The 20697-nt window shown below is 37.9% G+C and overlaps 1 protein-coding gene across 3 annotated transcripts in view; it reads right to left on the reverse strand.

Annotated features, from left to right (window-relative positions):
- Positions 1 to 20697, reverse strand: part of Cpeb4 (cytoplasmic polyadenylation element binding protein 4) — a 65674-nt gene that overhangs the window by 32583 nt on the left and 12394 nt on the right. For all 3 annotated transcript variants that reach the window (XM_031354582.1, XM_031354581.1, XM_031354580.1), the window contains exon 2: positions 12135 to 12216. In XM_031354582.1, the coding sequence (XP_031210442.1) occupies positions 12135 to 12216 (82 nt within the window). The remainder of the gene's footprint in view (positions 1 to 12134; positions 12217 to 20697) is intronic.

Here is a 20697-nt window from a genome sequence, read left to right on the forward strand (position 1 = left end):
AAAGATAAGCAATGATTTTCCACCTTCACAAGAAAGGACACCAGGCAGTTCTGTCTGGTAAGTATTAAACTGGAAATTTTGGAGAAGGCAATAATAATCCAGGGAATCTTTCGGCTTCAGTTGAATTAGAAGTTTACTAGTATCTTTGGTTGCAAACAGGGGTGTACATCTTTTCTGGGAAAAAAGGAGAAGACAAAACTCAAGCACCCAATTTTTACCATAACTACCACAGTAGCAGAAGGATTTCAAGAAAGGGAAACCTTAAAACTCACTGAAGTTACGAGTATTAATATAAACAAGGTGCACTTTCTTTTTGTACCAAAACCTCAAATTCCAATTTTAGATTGTAATAGGACAGTGGAAAACAAGATTGTAAAAGCCAGTGTAATATATTTTTACAGAATGAAAGACTACCCAGCTAATTCAAGGCAGCTGTAAAGTTGCAAGGTCTAAAAGCAACTAAGAGTTCCAGGCAGAAGAGAATGTCTGTAGAGAAGCTACCAAGGAGCTGACCTAATTAAGGAATTCAAAAGATTTCCGACTGCCAGGAAAGCTAACAACAAATCAGCAAGCAGGAAGGCTATTTTTATCCCCACCAGAAGCCTTCTGGACTGTGGATGCTGCAGTGAGGACACAGCAACAGGGTAACTTGCCTTAAGAGGATGTTATGATACCAGTGACTAATGACAGACGTTCAAGTTTAAAAAAACAAAACAAAATAACAACAGCAAAAAAAAAAACAAACAGGCATTTTTTTTTTTTTTTTGTCCAATTAAAGCAGCTATAACTGGTAAAAAAGGAGGGAAAGGTGTAATCTAGTGGGAAGAAAAGTAGAAAAACAGACCATCAAGCAAGGGAAGGGAAAGCAGTGGATCTGAGTCACCTAGGGAACAGGCCCCAGAGGCCCCAGGACAGCCTGAGGCATCAGAATCAGTAGCTAGAACCCCAATCTCCATTCTGTAACAGCGAGTCAGACAGTGTGAGGACCACACCTTCTAGAGAAGATTACCATGAATCATGATAATACATATTTTAAATTGAATTCCTAAATTGAAGCTAAGAAACATTAATGCCTACTCCATGGAAGCATGTAAAGCCACACTGCTCACATCGTGTGTTCTCTTCCTTCTTTCCAGCTACACTACAAATACTCGAGGCACTGAATAGGAGGCATGAGGCAATGCTCCTTTCAGTGACCCTCTCTCCCTTACTGGGAAACTGAGTAACTTTACCTTTGTAAAGTTGTTTCACCTTTCTGGGCTTTACCTGTTTTCAATTATAAACTAGAGATCACAAAATTCAGAGAAAAAGTTTCTGTAAGGATTTAGGTTAGAGACAATTCTCCAAAGAGCGAGAATTAAAAAGAGATGGTGCCAGTAGAACCCTCTCCCTTGGACATATACACACATCAACACTGCTGTCCACAGACAGTGACCAGGTTACTTCAAAGCAGAAACACATAAGGGAGAGAGGATCACTGAAAGGAGCATTGCCTCATGCCTCCTATTCAGTGCCTCAAGCATTTGTAGTGTAGCTGGAAAGAAGGGACCTTACAGAACATGAACATGTGCAATCTTTGGGAGCTGGAATAGAGGCAGGAGCCAAATGTAGGAGACCTCCAAGCCACATGGCTATATCTTATCATATCAGGGCTGTCCCTATTCTTCTAGAATTGCCTCAAATGACAAATATCACTTCAAATATAGAAATGAAGCTCCAAAATGCTATTTGCTGGAGATGACAATATAAGGTAAGTGACTTAGACATTTCTACTCTCCTTTCCTCATCCTCAATTTCTTCTAGGGAACATCCTAACAGCAGAAGCATAAAGCAGAACAATTAGAGAAGTTCTCTAGAACTATCTCATAATCTTTAACAAATACTAAGACCTATTAAAAGGAAAATATTTCATAGTGGTTTCACTACATAACAAATACTCCTAGTTCTACCTCATCCAGAACATAAAAACAAAACAAAAATAAATAAACAAAATAAAACCTTAGTAAGTATCAGTAAGAACTCAGTAACACCTTTAAATGCATTTTAACTGCATTATATCAGCATCTACACACTTTATAATCATATATATCAGGCATATGCAAAGTGTGGTAGGTTACATAAAAATGTTCACCACAGGCTCAGACATTTGAATGTTTGGTCTCCAGTTGGTAGAGCTGTTTAGGGAGGCTGAGAAGATGTGGCCTTGTTAGAGGAGGTGTGTCAGTGGGACTGGCCTTCAGGGTTTAATAGCCTTGTGCCATTTCCAATATACTTTCTACTTCCTGTTTGTTGTTTGAGATATGAGTTCTTACCTGCTCCTACCACTATCATGGACTCTAATGCTCTGGAAGCAAAAGCCCATTTCCTTCTAGAACAGTGGTTCCTAATGCTGTGACCCTTTAATACAGTTCCTCATGTTGTGGTGCTTATTTTCATTGCTACTTCATGACTGCAATTTTGCTATTGACCAGTATTTTAGTTCCCAAGACCATTTGAATTATGTGTTTGTAATGGTTGCGACCCACAGATTGAGAACCCCCGTGTTAACCTATAATAAACTTCCTGAGATAATAAGAAACACATCTGGCATTGTGTTCAGACCTGGCTCTCTCTGATCTCCAGTGATGCAGCTTTGTGCTTATGGCTTTCCTTTGGACCTTATTTTCCTCACTTATAAATGAAAGGGTGGAACTTCACAATCTTTAAATTATTATCAGCCATCTGTATATTACAAGAGAACACTTGACAGTGTTTAGTATTGAGCAGAAACATGTCAGGGTTAGATCAGTTAAATGTGAAGATTTTGCATCTACACCAGTGGTTCTCAACCTAAGGGTCACAACACCTTTACAGACTGTGTATCAGATATTCACATTAGGATTTATAACAGTAGCAAAACTACAGTTATGAAGTAGCAATAAAATAATTTAATTTGCTGGGAAGTTACCACAACATGAGGCACTGTATTAAAGGGTCACAGCATTAGGAAGATTGAGAAGCACTGAGTGAACAGCTTCTGATCATAAGGGTGAGATCAGCTGACTTAAACATGTCTATTTACTCAATCATGCCAGACATTTATTATTCATAATTTTATAGCTAGTAGACATTTTTAGATTTTTTTTTTTTAGTTATTTATAGCTTCTATTAGTCAGGACAAATTTTTAGAACAAAGATTTGCACTCTATTGCTAATTTCTCGAGCACTAAAAAGGAAGTCTTCTAATTAGTTGACTTCTCTTTCCTGATGTATAGCACTGGTATGTACCCCTGGGGCTCCAGAAAGATTCTAGAACTACCTTCCCTTCAGAGTCCAACTGGGCTGCTTTCCAGGCAACTCAGAATAAAACAAAACCTGGCTTTTAGAGTAGGGTGCACTAGTGTGGGACTGAATCCAGAACCAGCCAATTAGAAGAATGAAGCTCAGGAGGCAGCATTGCCATCCTCATGTATTTTTCAGAGTAGTAACCAATTTAAAACTAGTTAAGTTTATTCAAACTGTACTGCTGAACAGGAACAATTCGCTGGGTTGTGTTGTTTATTTTCCTTCTAAGTTTTGGTACTGAGTACATGGGCACCATGAAATAAAAAAATAATGTAAGTCAGGCATAAACAGCTGATAAAGAATTAATTGCACACAGTATTTAGGTAAATATTCCAAGCAGATCAGGAACATTTTTTTAAAATCTCATACACGTGTATGAGTGCACAGTGTATGCAGGTGGTGCTTAAAGAGGCCAGAGGAGGACACCAGGTATCCTGTTGTCCTGTTCTAGCATTCTCCTGCCTTACTCCCCAGAGACAGATCTCTTGTTGAACCTAGAGCTACACTGCCGTGGTTAATGATTGGGCGCATGGCTACTTGTGGCTTTTCACAGGGGTTCATATTTGAACTCAGATCCTCATGCTTGCATGACAAGGGCTCTTACCCACTGTCATGGGTAAGCCATCTCTCCCTTTCCAGGAAGTGATTTCTTCTGTACTCTGGACTGTTCTTTCCTTGCTGTAGCTAAGTTAACTGCGAAAGGAATCTTGGATGTTTTTATGACAGGTATGAACCGGGCAAAGTGGTTCCTTTTGCCAAAATCCCCCAGTAACAGAGGTGGGGCTACATACCATGATCAAGGAAGACCTGAAGGCCCTTCGTTAGAGACAACGAAGTATTTATTAGATGGGTAGGTGCATATGGGATTGTTTTAGTAGCTCTCAGGAAATGCACTAGCAAGAACACCTCTGTACTGGCTGGTTTTGTATGTTAACTTGACACAGGCTGGAGTTATCACAGAGAAGGGAGCTTCAGTTGGAGAAGTGCCTCCATGAGACCCAGCTGTGGGGCATTTTCTCAATTAGTGATTAAGGGGGTAGAGCCCCTTGTGGGTGGTGCCATCCCTGGGCTGGAAGTCTTGGGTTCTATAAGAGAGCAGGCTGAGCAAGCCAGGGGAAGCAAGCCAGTAAGGAACATCCCTCTGCATCAGCTCCTGCTTCCTGACCTGCTTGAGTTCCAGTCCTGACTTCCTTTGGTGATATACAGCAATATGGAAGCTGAATAAACCCTTTCCTCCCCAACTTGCTTCTTGGTCATGATGTTTGAGCAGGAATAGAAACCCTGACTAAGACAACCTCCATATAAATGTTTCATAGAAACTTCTGAGAAGGAAAAAAAAACTAGAAAAATAAGCAACATCATCAGAAAGTATACAGTGCACGCATTAATATGGACAAGAAGTGGCAGCAGCATGGGGTTGTATAATTTTGAACCCCTTTTCTAGTTTACATAGCAGAAGTCTTTTAATATTTATCACTGACAAACTGCTAACAAGATCTGAAAACTTGTTAAAATATCACTCAACTTTCACTTATAAATGGAGAATATTACTATTTTTTGTCTATCTGGTATAATCCATGCTTATTTAAGCTACATCCAATACTTAAGGTGGCAGTGTAAGAACACTAAATTATTTGCAATGTGTTACTTTACTGGTGCTTGTTATCTCAAAAGTGTCTATCAAATTTGGTTTGTACCTTTATTACAGCCTCCATTTCCACCGACCCCACTGCCCCACTGTATGCTAAACAAAATTAAGTCACAGCAGCCACAGGATATGGGAGCCTTAGTGGGGCTGAAAATAATAATGTTCTGAGGTAACTTTTGAAAATACTCATTATGACCATTAACCTTCTAATAACATAAATGGTTTAGTATTACTCCTCTGTCTTGGCCCTCCTTACCCTCACCTGCCAGATAAAGTCAGAGTTGTTGCACCATTCTAAGGTGACTATGAACACCCAATTTTTGCAGATTCAAAGTAGGATTTTTTTTTTTTTTGTGCTCAGTGTTCAAAAAAATTACTTAGGCAACTTTGACCTCACATCATGGATGACATGGATAAATTCTTGCTTTGTAACTGCTTATATAATTTTTAGAATGAAAACAAGTATCAAATATTCTATCATAGATGTAGGGTAGAGGAGAGAGAGAATCACTACTCTCAACCCATGTATGCAAGCAGGACACAGTAGATCTGAAGGTAAACAGGATGTGTATGCTCTGTGTTAACTGGTTCAGTTCAGAAGCGCAGTGGGGATGATGTCAATTCAATTCTAGTAGCAAATCAATGTTCAACATCACATTTCCCTCTCATCTAGGCCATTCCCTATTCTCTCCACCCTTGCTTTTTAAAGATAGAAACCCCCAAATCTGAAAGAGTGAACAAGCATGTTCACCGTCTACCTCTGCTGACCCAGAGATTGAAGTATCCAATAAATCCTGATCAGAAGTAACCCTGAAAATCAGCAGCTGCTCAGAGTTCAGCAGGACCCACCCCAGTAGCAACTCAAGGAGACCCAGTGACGACCTCTTCCTCACAGTGAGTGCTGTTGCTTCCACACAGAGCTGAGGTTCAGTCCTAGGCACCACCAGCCCAAGAGAAGGCTATTCAGAATGTTCCACATCCCCAGCTAGGAAAGGGAAAGGGTAGGGGAGGAAACACCCACCACTTCAAACCATCCGCACACGAAGTTAATTGTCATCCAGTTGAAATTATACTCTTTGCTATGTCTCTCACTCCATTCCTCAGGAGACTTTTAGAAGTAAGGCAGTCTTCTACTCTGGAAACCTCGACCACTCCCTGCTCAGCTACTTTGAGCTAGCTGGTACCATCCAAAGGGGACAAGAAGACACTAGTGTTCCCAGAAGGCTGGGTCCCATAAACAGGGAGGCTGTTTGGCTGAGTCTGAACTCCAAATACATGTAATGTTTAAGATTCCCCCAATATTCCAGAAGACACTTGAGAACATAAATAGTGATTTAGTTGAGAGGGGAAATTTGGTTGTGAACCTAAGATAAACTAGTTGTGTTTTGCCCTGTTCTTTTTGGCTCTTCTTCATGGCAGTTTGTATCTTGTCTGCTATCTAACCCTTGAAGGAAAGTGTCTAACCCTTTAAATGGTTGGTAGAGTGTGGGTGCAGTGATCTGCCTTCATATAGACAGAGGTCCCCATTTAAATAGAAAAGAGATAAACACTATACACACACACACACCACATCATTTGCACTTCTGACTGGAAATTAAACATCTAGCCTGTTTTTATTGGAATTCCTTTCATTTTTGAAAGTTTTGTTTATGGCCAAACTATTTCAGATTCATAAGACATGACACAAATAAATGACCAACTGTAGTCCTCATTCAATAGCTTTCAGTCTAGAGTTCTCTGAGAATCAGAACCTACATGAAATCAAGTCGAAGGCCTCAGCATTATCAGTATACATCATCTGATCTCTAAAATAGAGAACTAAGTGACTACAATTTGGAACATAAAAATATTAAGAGAACTGTATATAAGAAAGGTTTGCCAGCCATTATTTAATCTCTCCCAAAAAGTAGCCCTAAATGCATTTTCTCTGAATGACAAAGAATTTGCATAATTATTCTAACCACCACTCATATGAAATTAATGAAACAAGTATTATGCACCGAGCACCAACTGAATTTCATGATTTTCTTCTAGACAGATTACTATAAATTCTTTTCCTTTGCTCAGCAACAAAGAAAAAGGCACAGATGGAATCACCACTTGCCTATGCAGTTAATCTTTTGTTTAAGGGAAAAAATGTACAATAATGAAAATAGTTGGGGAAAGACCTGAAATTTAATATATAAAGAAGTAGAAAATCATCCAAAGTATTTAAAGTGGAAGGTCACAACACCTTTGGAAATCAGGATTTAAAATACAGAACACTCTTGTGTTGAGTCCACGGTTCTTAAAATAAATCCTTATGAATTATGAAGCAAGTGAGGCAGAAACATGCATCACATACATTTCTAAAAGGGTCCTTAGGCATGGAAGGCTTCATCAACAACAGGCACTACAAATAACTGTTATTGCTTCCATGCAGATTTGGCATTTGACATGCTTGACACACATACATAAAAATCATTGCTAATAAGTATGTTGAGTCTCATTCCTCCTAAAAACTGAAAGCAAAATTTATTCTATTTATTCTAAAACAATACAAGACTCCATTTTCATTACATTCAAAGGAAAAATATGATATTGACTCATAATTTAGTTAACTGAAGAACAACTGCAGTGTTGCAAGACTTATGGACTGCATTTGTTCTTGCAGTAATCTTGCTGTTTAATTTGCTTTCTAGTGAAATGAAGCAAATTGGATATTAAATTGCCTTTATATATCAGATTTAAAATATTCAATCACTATTATGAAATGGAATTGCTGACATATTTTAAGTACTAATTTTGTCTCTTTACCCAATGCATCTGATTCCCTTCCATAAACTACTTCCTACTTTAATTTCTACTTCCCCTCATTCCTTGCACATGCTGAAGGAGAAAGCTCCATGATTGTTAAAGGTCTTTCTTACTATATACACATAAGAGAAACACATTTTATGACTTCTTCATGTGTCCAACCTATGCTTCAGAAGGCTGAAAACAGCTGTGTTCAAGTTTGGGTCTGACTGCTACTCTCTTTCTAAAAAGTACCAATGTCAGCAGGACACTGACATTAATCCACGCCTTAATCCCAGCACTTGGGAGGCAGAGACAGGCGGAATTCTGAGTTCGAGGCCAGCCTGGTCTACAGAATGAGTTCCAGGATAGCCAGGGCTACACAGAGAAACCATGTCTCTCAATTAAAAAAAAAAAAAAAAAAAAGTACCAATGCTTGTTCCTGATAATCTAACAGTATTATATTGTGCTCAAGGTGCCACGTGGGGAAATCAAAACTCACATACTCAGGCTCTTGGCATATGAATCTGGGTGTGGAGCAAAGAAAACAAAATTGGTCTGTGGGGACAAGCTTCTGTGAATTGTCACTGCCACTGGTTATAGAAAAGGCAATACAGTTTCCAGGATAAAAATAACATAAGGACTTGCCAACTGACCTCAGCAATGACACAAAGATAAAGTCTATGGAGGACCCTTTTTCTTCCCAAACAGCTGAGCCCCTGCCTTGAAGCAAATGACAGGAACTTAAAAGCTCTTTTAAAAAAACAAACAAACAAAAAAAAACAGTACTTAAACATTGTTTTAAAACTACAAAAAAAAACCTCTGATATTCATGATCAAATGAAAGCTAAGTCCTTTTGAACATCTGTTAAAAGTTTTGAAGAAACCAGTTGTAATCAACAACACATTCATAAGAAAATTCAAACACAACTTTTGATGCCCCTAGACATATCAAGTATCTTATTTGTTAACAGCAAAAATAAAAAATTTTAACCCCCATACCAAGGAAATATTTTCCTAAACAGAAAATGCAAGTTCTCCTTTGTAGCTTTTTTCCTCATTTAAACTAATATATGTAGCAACAATGACTGGCATTATAGTGCCTGCATTAATTTTAGGCTTTAGGATTTAAACACAGACACCTAGGAGGAACTATAGATAAGAGATAAATAAATGAAGTCATTCATGTTCTATGGGGAATTATTTTAATGCAAAATTAGTCCAAATGTAAAATGTCTTTGTATGATTAAGTCTTTAGCACTATTCAAGTTAAAATTTACATTTTTTTCTAAGAGATATGATGATCTCACAGAATGAATGGTCATTTTCTGCCCTGTTTCTGAGGAAGGAGCACTAGGAGGATGATTTATTGTGATGGGCTGGCAGAATTTAGTGCCTGACTTAGAGGACAATGGATTGTTTTTAAGGCAAAGGTAATGATCACTTTTAAACAAAATCTTAAGATAGAATCACTATTAGAATCAAGTATCACAGTATGAAAGGCGCTAGCTCCAAGAGGAGTCTGCAGGAGATGAAGCAGTACCCTGAAAGGAGCCTCATTTGCTAGTGAAGACTGCATTGGCACAAGGGTTAAGACATTTAAAGCCAAGCAGAATTATAGACTGGTGTTTTAGGCTCATGCTTCCATCTATGAATTCCTCGTTTTTTTTTTGTTTTTTTTTTTTTTTAAAGAAAAAAAATGTGAAGTTTTATAGTTACAATTTTGGAGTGTTGTTTCTTTTTAAAAAACACAGAAATATTATAAGAATATGTTTTCCTTTTAATGCCAGGTATGGGATACAGCACTGCTTCAGACTGTCCCCAGCAGCTGTCTGTAGCTTGTGCTCTAGATTTGGCTTGTGCTTTGTGGTGTTTTTTGCCATCAGCACATAGTTTCTGCGACTGTGTGACATTTGGAATTTTGGGGACTTTTCAGGGGGTATATAAAAGCTAGGGCTCCAAGGGGGCAGGGGTGTTGTTGGTTGTTGTGTGCCAAAAAAAGAAACAAGAAGAAGAAATAAGATATCCTGACAGCAAAGATCAAATTTGCCCCCGAGGAACTCATGCCCCCATCAGCAGGAAGTACTCTAATGATAAACATCACCCCCTTTCGGAACCCTGACTTTATTCAGGGAACCCTTTCCTTTCATCTTCTACCTTTTTTTTCTCTCGCTTTTCTAGTGTTACTGGTGAGGGGGTTGAAAGGGTGGGAGAAAAAGAGTGGAGAAAAGTAGAAAAAAGTAGAAAAAGTAAAAGAAAGTAGAAAAAAGTAGAAAAAAGAAAGTATAAAAGTAACCCACAAAGTAGCAAAAAGACAGCTACCAGATTCATTTAATACTGAAACAAACTGAACCTGGCTTCTTCATGTGATAAGCACATGAAAGACTTAGTAGATAACAGTAAAATCCACATTAATTCTTGAGTGTCTCCCAGAGCCAGGCCATATGTTGACTTTGACAGACACATGCTGCCATGTTAACCGCAAAATTATCAGCACAGCTGGAAGGACAGTTAAAAATAGAGCTGTTCTTGTCATTCCGCTTTGCTACAGCTCCACAGCCTCCTTACGCTCCCACATTAGACCATCTAGACAGATTTTTTTCTGTCATTTAACTTTTGATTTCCCATACAGAATCAGCTGAAAAGACCTAAGTAAATATTAGTGAGAAATTTTATATAGAATACAAAATAAAAGTGAAGCTTACACAATAATAATTTATCAAACTAAAAAAGAAAAATTAACCTTAGAAATCCTGGGTAAAACTGATAAACCAAAGAAATCTTTCAGCTAATTATACAATGGGTGCAACCCTTTTTATATTTAAATCCTAGTTAGAGACTTGCTTCCCAGAAACATAACTTAACAAATTATGCCTATTGCCTTCTACCTATTTTCCCCAACATCTAGTACAAGGGAGGTTCTCAAGAACCCGCTGTAAGATCTAGTAAACAATTTTTAAAAATGTCCTTTACAAATCTTTCCTGTAATTAAATTTTACAATGATTATAGACTCACAAGTAACAAAAGGTACTCATATACCCTTTATTCTGTCTGGAAACTGGTAATCTCTTATAGAGCTCAAAAGCAGGAAATCAGCATGTTTCTCTTTGAGCTACTTCAAAAAAGTACAATTTTCTGATGCTAATAATGGCCTTAGACTCTCATTTTTATGACAAAAGAGAAAGTGGAAAACTAAACCCAGCAAACTCTGAATGAGCATCTCTCTTCACATATGGAACATGATCTTGGAACATCCACCCGGAAGCCCATAAGGCATTCAGTAAGGACCTTCAAAATATTCCTAAACAACTTCAAAATGTCCTTATTTCTAAAGTGACCTCATGAGATGGATGAATATACACATTATTTCTCATATCTGCACGAAACACAAAAATTCCTTATGGGGGATATAGAAGCAGTTGAAGAGGGAAATGCATGTGTGTGGGGGGAGGTATGACCATATTTCAAAAGTTCAAAAAAATTAAAATGCCAAATAGTTCTGAAAAATAAGTTTATTCTTAAAGGTTTTACTGTAGCAGTGTTATGGCATGCTAACTGACCTCTGGGGAAATAGGCTAGGTCAGTCTACAGTGCATCAGGCTACCCTGCCTCAGTGCAAACTTCTCCAGCCAGTGCTTCCAAGTAAACTGAGATTCTTATAAGAAAAAAGGTTTCTTTTTGTGAAGTTTTCAAAAGGAGTCTAGAGAATGCTTACTCTGACAGTTATCAAGCTGGCTACATGTTAGCATGATCTGAGACATTAAAAGAGAACATGATAAATCCATATTCCATGTATGAGGTGGGGTTCATGCTTGTCTATTTAGCTTTTAAGGCTCCAAGTGACTGTGAACAAGAAGAAAGAAGAAAAGGCCTAGTGGTTTTGTTAAAATCTGTAACATAGCTAGTCACTAATAAACTTGAGACCAGAATCCAAGCAGGAATAGCATTTTTAAAATCATCATATATAGAAAAAAATTAACTATAAAAGATTTTGATCAGATATTGTAGGACATTTTTTAAGTTGTAAAACTAAGTCAAAAGTCACTAACATGTAATTTCTCCCTGGCTTTAGTTACTGTCACATTTTAGAACCTCTAGGTTTCTAGGAAAGTTTTTGTCTGTCACACACCAGTGATATGTACAGTCTGAGTTAACTGCCCACTCTTAGCAATAAGGACTCATTCACTACTCTTAGTTGGTATCATAATGTATTCTACTGCAGATGCTCAGCAAATAAAGATGATTTTTAAACAAAAACTTTATGTGTTGATTTGATACAACTTACTAGATACAATGACTTTATAGTAATAATATTGCTTACCAGAATAGGTAGATGATATACTTTTAACTATTACTAAAATAGAATAGTTCTATTTCTTAACTTACCTTTAATGGAATCATTTTCAGCTCTCATTATGTCAATGAGTGAGCTCTCCAGGGAGTGCATGTCAAATGTCCTGGGGCGATCCTGTGAACACAAACAGTCACAGACCACGTTTAAAATAGGATTTTAAGCTTTGGAACTAGCTCAGCACCAGAGCACTAGGATGTGCTGAGAGGCTCGGTTCCAAGTAATCCCCTCCCCCACATTTACCTACACAAGAGGAAAATAAGTTGCATTTAGCAGGACATATTCTAGCACTTCCAAAACTTCAAGACCCACAAAAATGCACAGAGCTCTTTTGGGACTGATTTTGTTTCTGACAAGAGTTCAACAAAAGCATTACTTTTATTAATAAAGCCTAAGTTATTAAAACGAGCCTTCACCTTAAAGAAAGTAATAAATGTAAAAGAAAACTAATCTTCTCTACCACCTAACACTATATTAATAGGGTAAACCTTTCCAAACTGTTCTGGTAGCTCTCTATCAATTTTGCAGATTCCTGAAACACAATGTGCAGCCAACTGATAAGGTTCAGATTCAGCCAGTCAAGTGAGCCTCATATTCAGTGAGAGACCCTGTCTCAAAAACAAAGTAGGAGAGAGATGGGGGGAAGAAACCTGATGGACATACAGAAATATACACACACTCCTACCATAACCAGAGCATATACTACACCACAGATACATGCACATATAAAAAATAGTGATTTTGATAGGATCTCCATTCTCCATGAATTACGATAGAATAATGACACTAGAACTGCTTTCCTCACTTTGACAGAGCTTGCTTTAAGAGTGAAGCTTGTCCGCCTACTCTCTCCAACATAAAAAAGCATTTACTCTTTAAAAACCTAGCCGTATTTCACATGGAGGACAGAGGGCAATGATCAGACTGGGTACCCAGATAAAAAACCCCAAATCCCCCTCAGCGCCTATTTACTTGGCAAGCTAGGATAGACTTTGTTGCCATTGAAGTTAAAGCAGAGAAAGAGTGTAGAGCCTGCCCTACTTTAATCAAGTCTACTTCCAGAATGAGAAATAAGAAAAGTTACAACTATTCTATTTGCTAGTATTCCTCAGATGAAGGGAATTAATGTAGCAATGACTAAAACTGAAGCTCAGCTTGAGAAGTTAAAGTGTTTAAAGGAAAGGTTTTAACTCAGAGAGGAGGTGATAATGCAGACATCTGAGCGCTCACCCTGACCCACTGAGTTTCACTCAGGAGGACCTTCCCCGGAGCCGGACAAGCTTTGAGCCAGACAAGCTTTGCGCCTCTCTGCAGTTACTCAGGCTTTTCCCTTAGTCTCTGCGTTTTCTTCTTGGTAGTAAACTCAGGCCTTACAAATGCTAAGAATCCACATAGCTCTGAGTTATTTATTAACTCAAAAGTTTCAGCTTGTTTAAAAACAAAAACAAAACCAACCAACCAACATGCTCCTCCCCCCAACCCCCAAATCTTTTAATTCAGCGCCTTAGACTATTCTTGATTTTATTTTTACTTGCTGGGACATTACTTTTTTTTCCTTTGATATCTAACTTCTAGGCTAACATGGCATATCTTCTACTCAAGATGATTTTCTGATTAATCTGGCATTTCTCCCCTCTTCTTTTCTGTCACTTTGCACTATACTTATACTCTGAGAAATAGAAACACTCCTCCCTATCTCGTCCCCACCATATATAGATGCTCAGCAATATTCACTGAACAAATGGGTTGGAGTTTAGGGAGTACAGTTACATCTGGATCTAATCCAATGTTAGAAGATAGGATGTTGCAGGTTTGCCTCTAGGGGTGGGAGATTTGGGGTGAGAGTGGGGTAAGAGTTGGGGTGGGGTGCTTTAATATTTGATTCTGCTCCAGGAGTGCCACTCGCTCCAGAACTTATTTGTTCACCTTTTTCTTTCTGATTTTTCACTCCTCAGTTTCCTTTATCAATTAGGTCCCACAGAAGTAGGACATACAGCCAGAATTAGACTTTCTAGGGTACAGAATATGTAAAAGGGGAGACTGCTCTATTTTTAAGGCTTCAGGTATAACACAATATCAAACCCCTTAGGACAATTTCTTTTGGAAGTGAAATGGATCTGAGGTATAAGGCAAGATTTGGAAGTCAACACCAACTTACACTACCTCAATCTACAGCAGGTGGACTTTTCTTATTTCCAGCAGACTATAAACTATGCCTATGCCTGGGTCATCTACCAAAGCAATGGCCAGAACAAAGCATTCACCTGCTATATCACCTGATAAGGTCCTAAGGGCAGGATCTGTTTTACATCAAATGCTTCCAGTAGGACATCTACACCATATGTCCCACTACAGCACTGACTTAAAATGGGTGATGGTGAGCTAAGTCAGTCCTACCACTTTGCCATACAGGATTACAGAGAGGAGCCTGAGATGGCAGAAGCTCAATGGTGATGTCTTTATTGAAATATCATTTTCTTTGTGTCCATGCTGTGAACTGGGTTAAGGAGCACTGCCCATCCTTCTGTATCATTATTTGTTAAGCACATCTACTGGATGCAGGAGCTCAAAAAAATTGCTTAAAACACATGTGGGTGAATGCCTTCAAGTGAGCTTTAAGCATGTGAAATATTTATTCTCGATTTCCCTGTCTTAAGGTTTGTTTATACATTGCCCATTACAGGTGTGCATTTCCATAATGCAAAGTGAACGACAGGGCAAACAACTTACTCACTTACTCTCTTCCATGGAACTAAAGCAGTACTAGCCTTGTGAATTTCCAGAATTTGCATTTTGCCAATCAAAAACTGAAGAGAAGCAGCTGATATGAAATATAACAGTGGTTTTGTGTGGCTTCTTTTATAAAAGCTACTTCTAGTAAGTCAAGAAAGTGTCTGTTTGTTAATGGGACACTAATGAATGACTTAGTAAACTTATTTAAACTTTTATTAAGTAAAAAACTTACTAAACAATTCCATGGCTACCTGGGCCCCATGTATACTGCCTAGAACATAGACTTCTACTAAATTTAATGATCACTCACTTTAACTGAAAAAGTATGTCAAACTAGAATCTTAAGTGAAAAATGTAAATTTCAGTAATTTTTGAATTAAAATCATACCTTAATCCTTTTTATATCCATACTATTTTTTCTTTCAATTCATTGTGATTTAATTACAGTCTCATAAGTAAATGCCAATACATAAACTGGGATCAATTGGTATTGACACTTAGGTGCAATGTGCTGAGGCAGATTCCCAGATTCTATACAATTTAGGAGGAAAGAGAGCCACAAGAGATCACTGATAATAAATGCAAAGTTGGGCTGGAGAGATGGCTCAGTGGTTAAGAGCACCGACTGTTCTTCCAAAGCTCCTGAGTTCAAATCCCAGCAACCACATGGTGGCTCACAACCATCTGTAATGAGATCTGACACCCTCTTCTGGAGTGTCCAAAGACAGCTACAGTGTACTTACATATAATAAATAAATAAATCTTTAAAAAAAATGCAAAGTCTAAGAGCTCAGTGGCACAGCACCATCATCTTTCCAACCTCACTGAAATGGGTATTTTTGCCCACAACTTAGACTTACTATAAACTACATTTATAGAACATTTGCTTCCTCAGTGCTTTGGAAATTCAAGGGGTCAAAAGGCACATATTTTGTCAAGTTAGCTTTTTATTAACAGGGATTCAAAGTTTATCATTCTTAATTTTCTCCTTTGGTGATTTTTTCTATTTTTAACATTTAATTTTTAAAAATTGATTTATTTATTATATGTAAGTACACTGCAGCTGTCTTCAGACACCCCAGAAGAAGGCGTCAGATCTCATTACAGATGGCTGTGAGCCACCACGTGGTTGCTGGGATTTGAACTCAGGACCTTCGGAAGAGCAGTTAGTGCTCTTAACCGCTGAGACATCTCTCTAGCCCCAACATTTAATTTTTTAACAATCCTATTTTGTACTAATAGAAAGTAGGTAGAATGATAGAGATAAGCCCAGCACAAAGGAACAGAACAAACAATGCCCAGTTTTCCTACTCAAAGTTGAGTTTATCAAAGAGGATTTGATTTCCAAAATTTTTCCCTTTTGCCTCTTTCAACTACAAAATGGACCACATATAATTGCTGATTTGTTTCTAGGATCTATTTCCCAGAAAGTAGCTGTAAAATAGAAAATTCATCAAATGACAGCTCTTCTTAACTGTCCTTAAGTCAATGACCAAAACATGAACACTAGCCTAAGTCAGTGCCCTGAGTACTAGACACTAGGAAGCTTCAGCTTTTGCAGGAAGCTGGTGTCCTGCAAAAGGCTTTCCTGGTCCAGAAAAGGAAGGAATTTCATTAGATGTCTACTATCTTTTCCTAGCACAAAATGTTTTTCAATTGTTTGTATTTGTAGATCTGGCAATAGAATCCAGGGCTTTCCATATGCTAGGCAAGTGTTCTGGTAAGGAGCTACATCCTCAGCCAATTTTCTTCTTTTGGTTTGCCAATATCACAACTGTCTGAGCTCTTGAAGGATGTCTATTTTATCAATTTTGACATCTATGTCAAAAACCAGAGATGTGGATTTAAGTTACTACTCAAAGTTCACTTTTAGTCTACAAAAAGGTAGAGGTCATTTAGTCTACAAAAGATAGATCTAGAAATTGAATTTTCTTTCTTAGATACTAGAGATTGAACCTGAGGCCTTCTATGCGGTTAAAAAGAAAAAAAAAAATTATCACAGAACTATAGCCCCAGCCCTCTTTAACAAGGATAAGCAGCCTTTTATGCAAACATAAAGCAAAATAACAAGCTTTTTAAAAAATCTGCCTATTCTATTTGTTGAGGAGAAGATAAAATATATTGTAAAAATTAAACAACACCTTCCCCAGAACCAACAAATATATTTGTTTCACACTACCTTCGCCAGGCTCCCTTGGGAGAAAAGTTGAACTTCTCTGTACTGAGCACCAAGTACCCACAATCAGTCTGTATACTGCATCAGCACTGTCTTAATTATAAGCCTCAGGCTTCCTAAGTTAGAATCTGTTATTTCCACTTAATAATAAAAGCTAACACTAAGGAAAATTTATACAATTTACTGTATAGGCAAGTCCCTGCTGAATTCAGCAGCACAGTTAGGATTCAAGCCTCATTCCAAACTATCTTGGACATCACAGGACCACTAAAACTCATTTACAAAGTGAGGGAGGTGGCCTGCTTAAAGGACTCTGAGGGTACCCATATGGCAAATGTCTGGAAAACAGTAAGTTCTTAAATAGTGCTCAACAACAACAACAAGAACAAAATGTGTAATGGTGACAAGGATGCAACAGAAATCTGAGAAGCACACGAGAACACAAAGCCCTGTCCTGTCTCCCCACTAGGATGACAGTAAGGTAAGGAACACACATTACATCCATGACAAACACATTGTCAGGCTATCAACTGCAAACCAAATTAGCAGAACTGGTTCTAATAGTAATAATGCTGGCAGCCAATTTCAAATATTAGATGCATACTCTCACTTATCCCTCACAAAACCTTTATATAATCTGATATATTCAATTGTTTCCTTTCACAGATGAAAAGCAAGCATACAGTGACAGAATGACTATCATGTCAGGTATGTAGTGCAAGAGAATTTGAACCCAGGCCTATAGCTCTAAAGCCTATGAACTTAATAACTACCCATAAATATGAAAGAACACCAATAATGTTCCACAAACACCTTTATTGCAATGTTCTGATTTTACTTTATTTTGTAATCGTATAGGTTTATTCTTAAGGTAGATTCTTCTTGTGTAGCTCTAGCTGACCTCTGGCTCTCTTTTTAAAATTATATTTTCATTTATTCCCTTTGTGTGCATGTTGGGATAGGGTGAACATGTGCCATGACGCACATGTTGAAATCGGAGATAACTTGCAGGAGTCAGTTCTCGCCTTCAACTCAGGTAATCAATCAGGCTTGGCAGAGGTGCCATTGCCTACTGAGTGGTTTTGTCTGACCATGATGGCCTCCAACTCTTTATCCTCCTGCCTCAGCTTATCAAGTGTTAGGATTTCAGGCACAGTACCACTAGACCTCACTTGTTACACTTTGTCACACTTAACATTAAGTTGCATGCAAGTAACTGGTCTCACTATGCAAACTTCTGGCTTAGAGCTTTCTATATAGACAAGGCTGGCTTCAAACTCATAGAGCTCCACCTGTCTCTGCCTCCCTGAGTGCACACCACCATGCCTCAGCATCACCTGGGGCTCTTGTTTAAGAACAGACTACTGAGTCACCCCAACTCGAGCCTAAGAATCACACTTCTGACAAGTCTTCATATGAGACTAGGGACCAAACATTAAATCTACTAATTGAACAATCCCATCAACAGATTATTTTCTTTAGCTATTTGGGGGTATAGTTTGCATCTTATTATCCTGATTAACTGTATATAGTCCATCTTAAGTAAGATACAAGAAACATTTTAAGTTTCCTTATAAAGAGAGGGGCTTTGTTCTCCAAACTGAAAAATCCCAAACTCTATAGCACATACCTTCAGAAAATACAAATCAAGTTCAATTTCAACAAATGGGGAAGAAAGCAGGTAGGTTCACCATTAACAGCAAACAAAATACAAACCTGGCACCTAGATTGTCACTATTACTTCTGGCATCTATAATCTGTTATTTTAGGCATATCATTCTGTTTGCATCTAACATAGCGTGCCTGCCTTCAGACATTCACTAATTAATGTATCTCCTCTCAAAACTGTTGATCAAATGCCCTATGAGCCATCTCCATTTAAAAAGGCAAGTGACGCACACGCTCATTTCTCTTTAGTTAAGATTCTTAGATTCCTTTTTGTTAGATTCCTCTTTAAAATTCATGACCTACCATTAAGGAGCTGTATAGCACATCCTGGTCCACACTGTTTACCAAATGTGATCTTGTCATACACCAAGTATTGAATCTTTGTGTAAAATATCAGTACCTACCATTTGTTGAACATTATGAATTTCCTTGAAAATCTGTTATAGAGGGAAATTATTACCTCTGTCAATTTCCTAGGATAAAGGACCTTCAAGGCATAGTTTTCTCATGTTTCACTCTTATTTAAAGGGATATCCATGTTCACTAGGTAAGAACGACAGCCCATCACATTATACAGTTTGTACTAGATGTTGTTTTGTGTTCAGAGATTCTGTCTTCAGACTAAATCTCATTTAAATATATCCCATGCTAACCACTACCACCACTCTTTATTGGCTTTTTTAATAAACATGTATCTGTGTATTTGGGTGCTACCAGACTGGTATGATACACAAAATATAATTACTTGAATGTAACCATATTAGTAAGGTCCAAGCCAAAATTCAACTCCCTACTTTCTTCCTTCCCTTCCTAAGATCACTTTCAGCCTGCTCTTAATCCATATCAGGCTGTGGAAGTTTCTCTTTCTGGCTTAAATTTTCCCTGGTGAAGAAGGGAAAGGAAAATATTTTGGTCCAAAAGGAAGGTCTATGCCAGTATGTCAGCTGCCAAAACAAATAGGAAGTTTGAAAAGCCCTGGGAGAGCTCATAGTTAATCAAAGCTAGCTATGGGAGTTTTAATCCAAGATTTTCCAAAATATAAATATTCGTCTTGGATGAAATGCTATTTATGTCCACAAATCACAAAGAGGTGACTGTACAGTTAGCCTTCAGAACTCTGCTTCCAGAGGGCCTCTCACCCCAGCACAGAGTACACTTCTTTCCCTAGAGTCCCTCAACACGGTCAGGCTGCATCAGACAGACAGGCTTATCTCCCTGGGTAGGATTAAAATCTTCCCACAGCACAGGTACAGTTTGCTAAAAATCTACTACTACCAATAAAGCAAGAGGTTGCCTTGTTCCTCCTGGCTCTGAGCTGCATTTCTCTCACAAACTATGTATCATTTATCTGCATTAGTTTCTTACAAGTACCATGTGGAGTCACTAGCTGTTGTTATCCCATTTTAGGAACATGAAGCTTAAAGTCACACTGTAAGTGGTATGAAGTCTAGCTTCAGAAGACTTAGTTTTAAAAAAAAGCCTACTTAAATAAGTTATGCCATAACCTAAAATGTTCATTAGTGAGATCCACAGGGTATACAATTCTTTGTTGGTTCAGCATGGCCTGGATGCAGGTGTCGGGGATTGACATAAAAGAAATAATTATGTAATGTGAAGAGGACAAAGTAAAGACATTTAATAGCACCTCATATTTCTTTACCACTTCTCTTCTAAGTCTGTACTTTCTCATCTTAACACCATCAACAGAGGTAAAGAGTCTTGCTTAGGTTACTAAATATTCCCTCCCAGAATTCTAAACTATAGCTGAATCAGTCTGCTCTGTTCATAAACCATTTGGTTCCCACATGAACTGATCTCTTCAGAAAGCCTTTGAGGAAAATGCCTTTTATTTTCCCTTCACTAAATGCAACATGTATTTATATATTTTGAATATTATAAAAATCCTTAATGTGATTTTTTAAAAAGTTGTTGCCATTTACTTGAATTAAAAAACAAAACTGGTAATTTAGATTCCATTAGTTCAATGGACTTTCTTCTTCTTACCTATTTAGTCATTCTAA

Source organism: Mastomys coucha, unplaced genomic scaffold, assembly GCF_008632895.1.
Source record: "Mastomys coucha isolate ucsf_1 unplaced genomic scaffold, UCSF_Mcou_1 pScaffold5, whole genome shotgun sequence".
Taxonomy (NCBI): domain Eukaryota; kingdom Metazoa; phylum Chordata; class Mammalia; order Rodentia; family Muridae; genus Mastomys; species Mastomys coucha.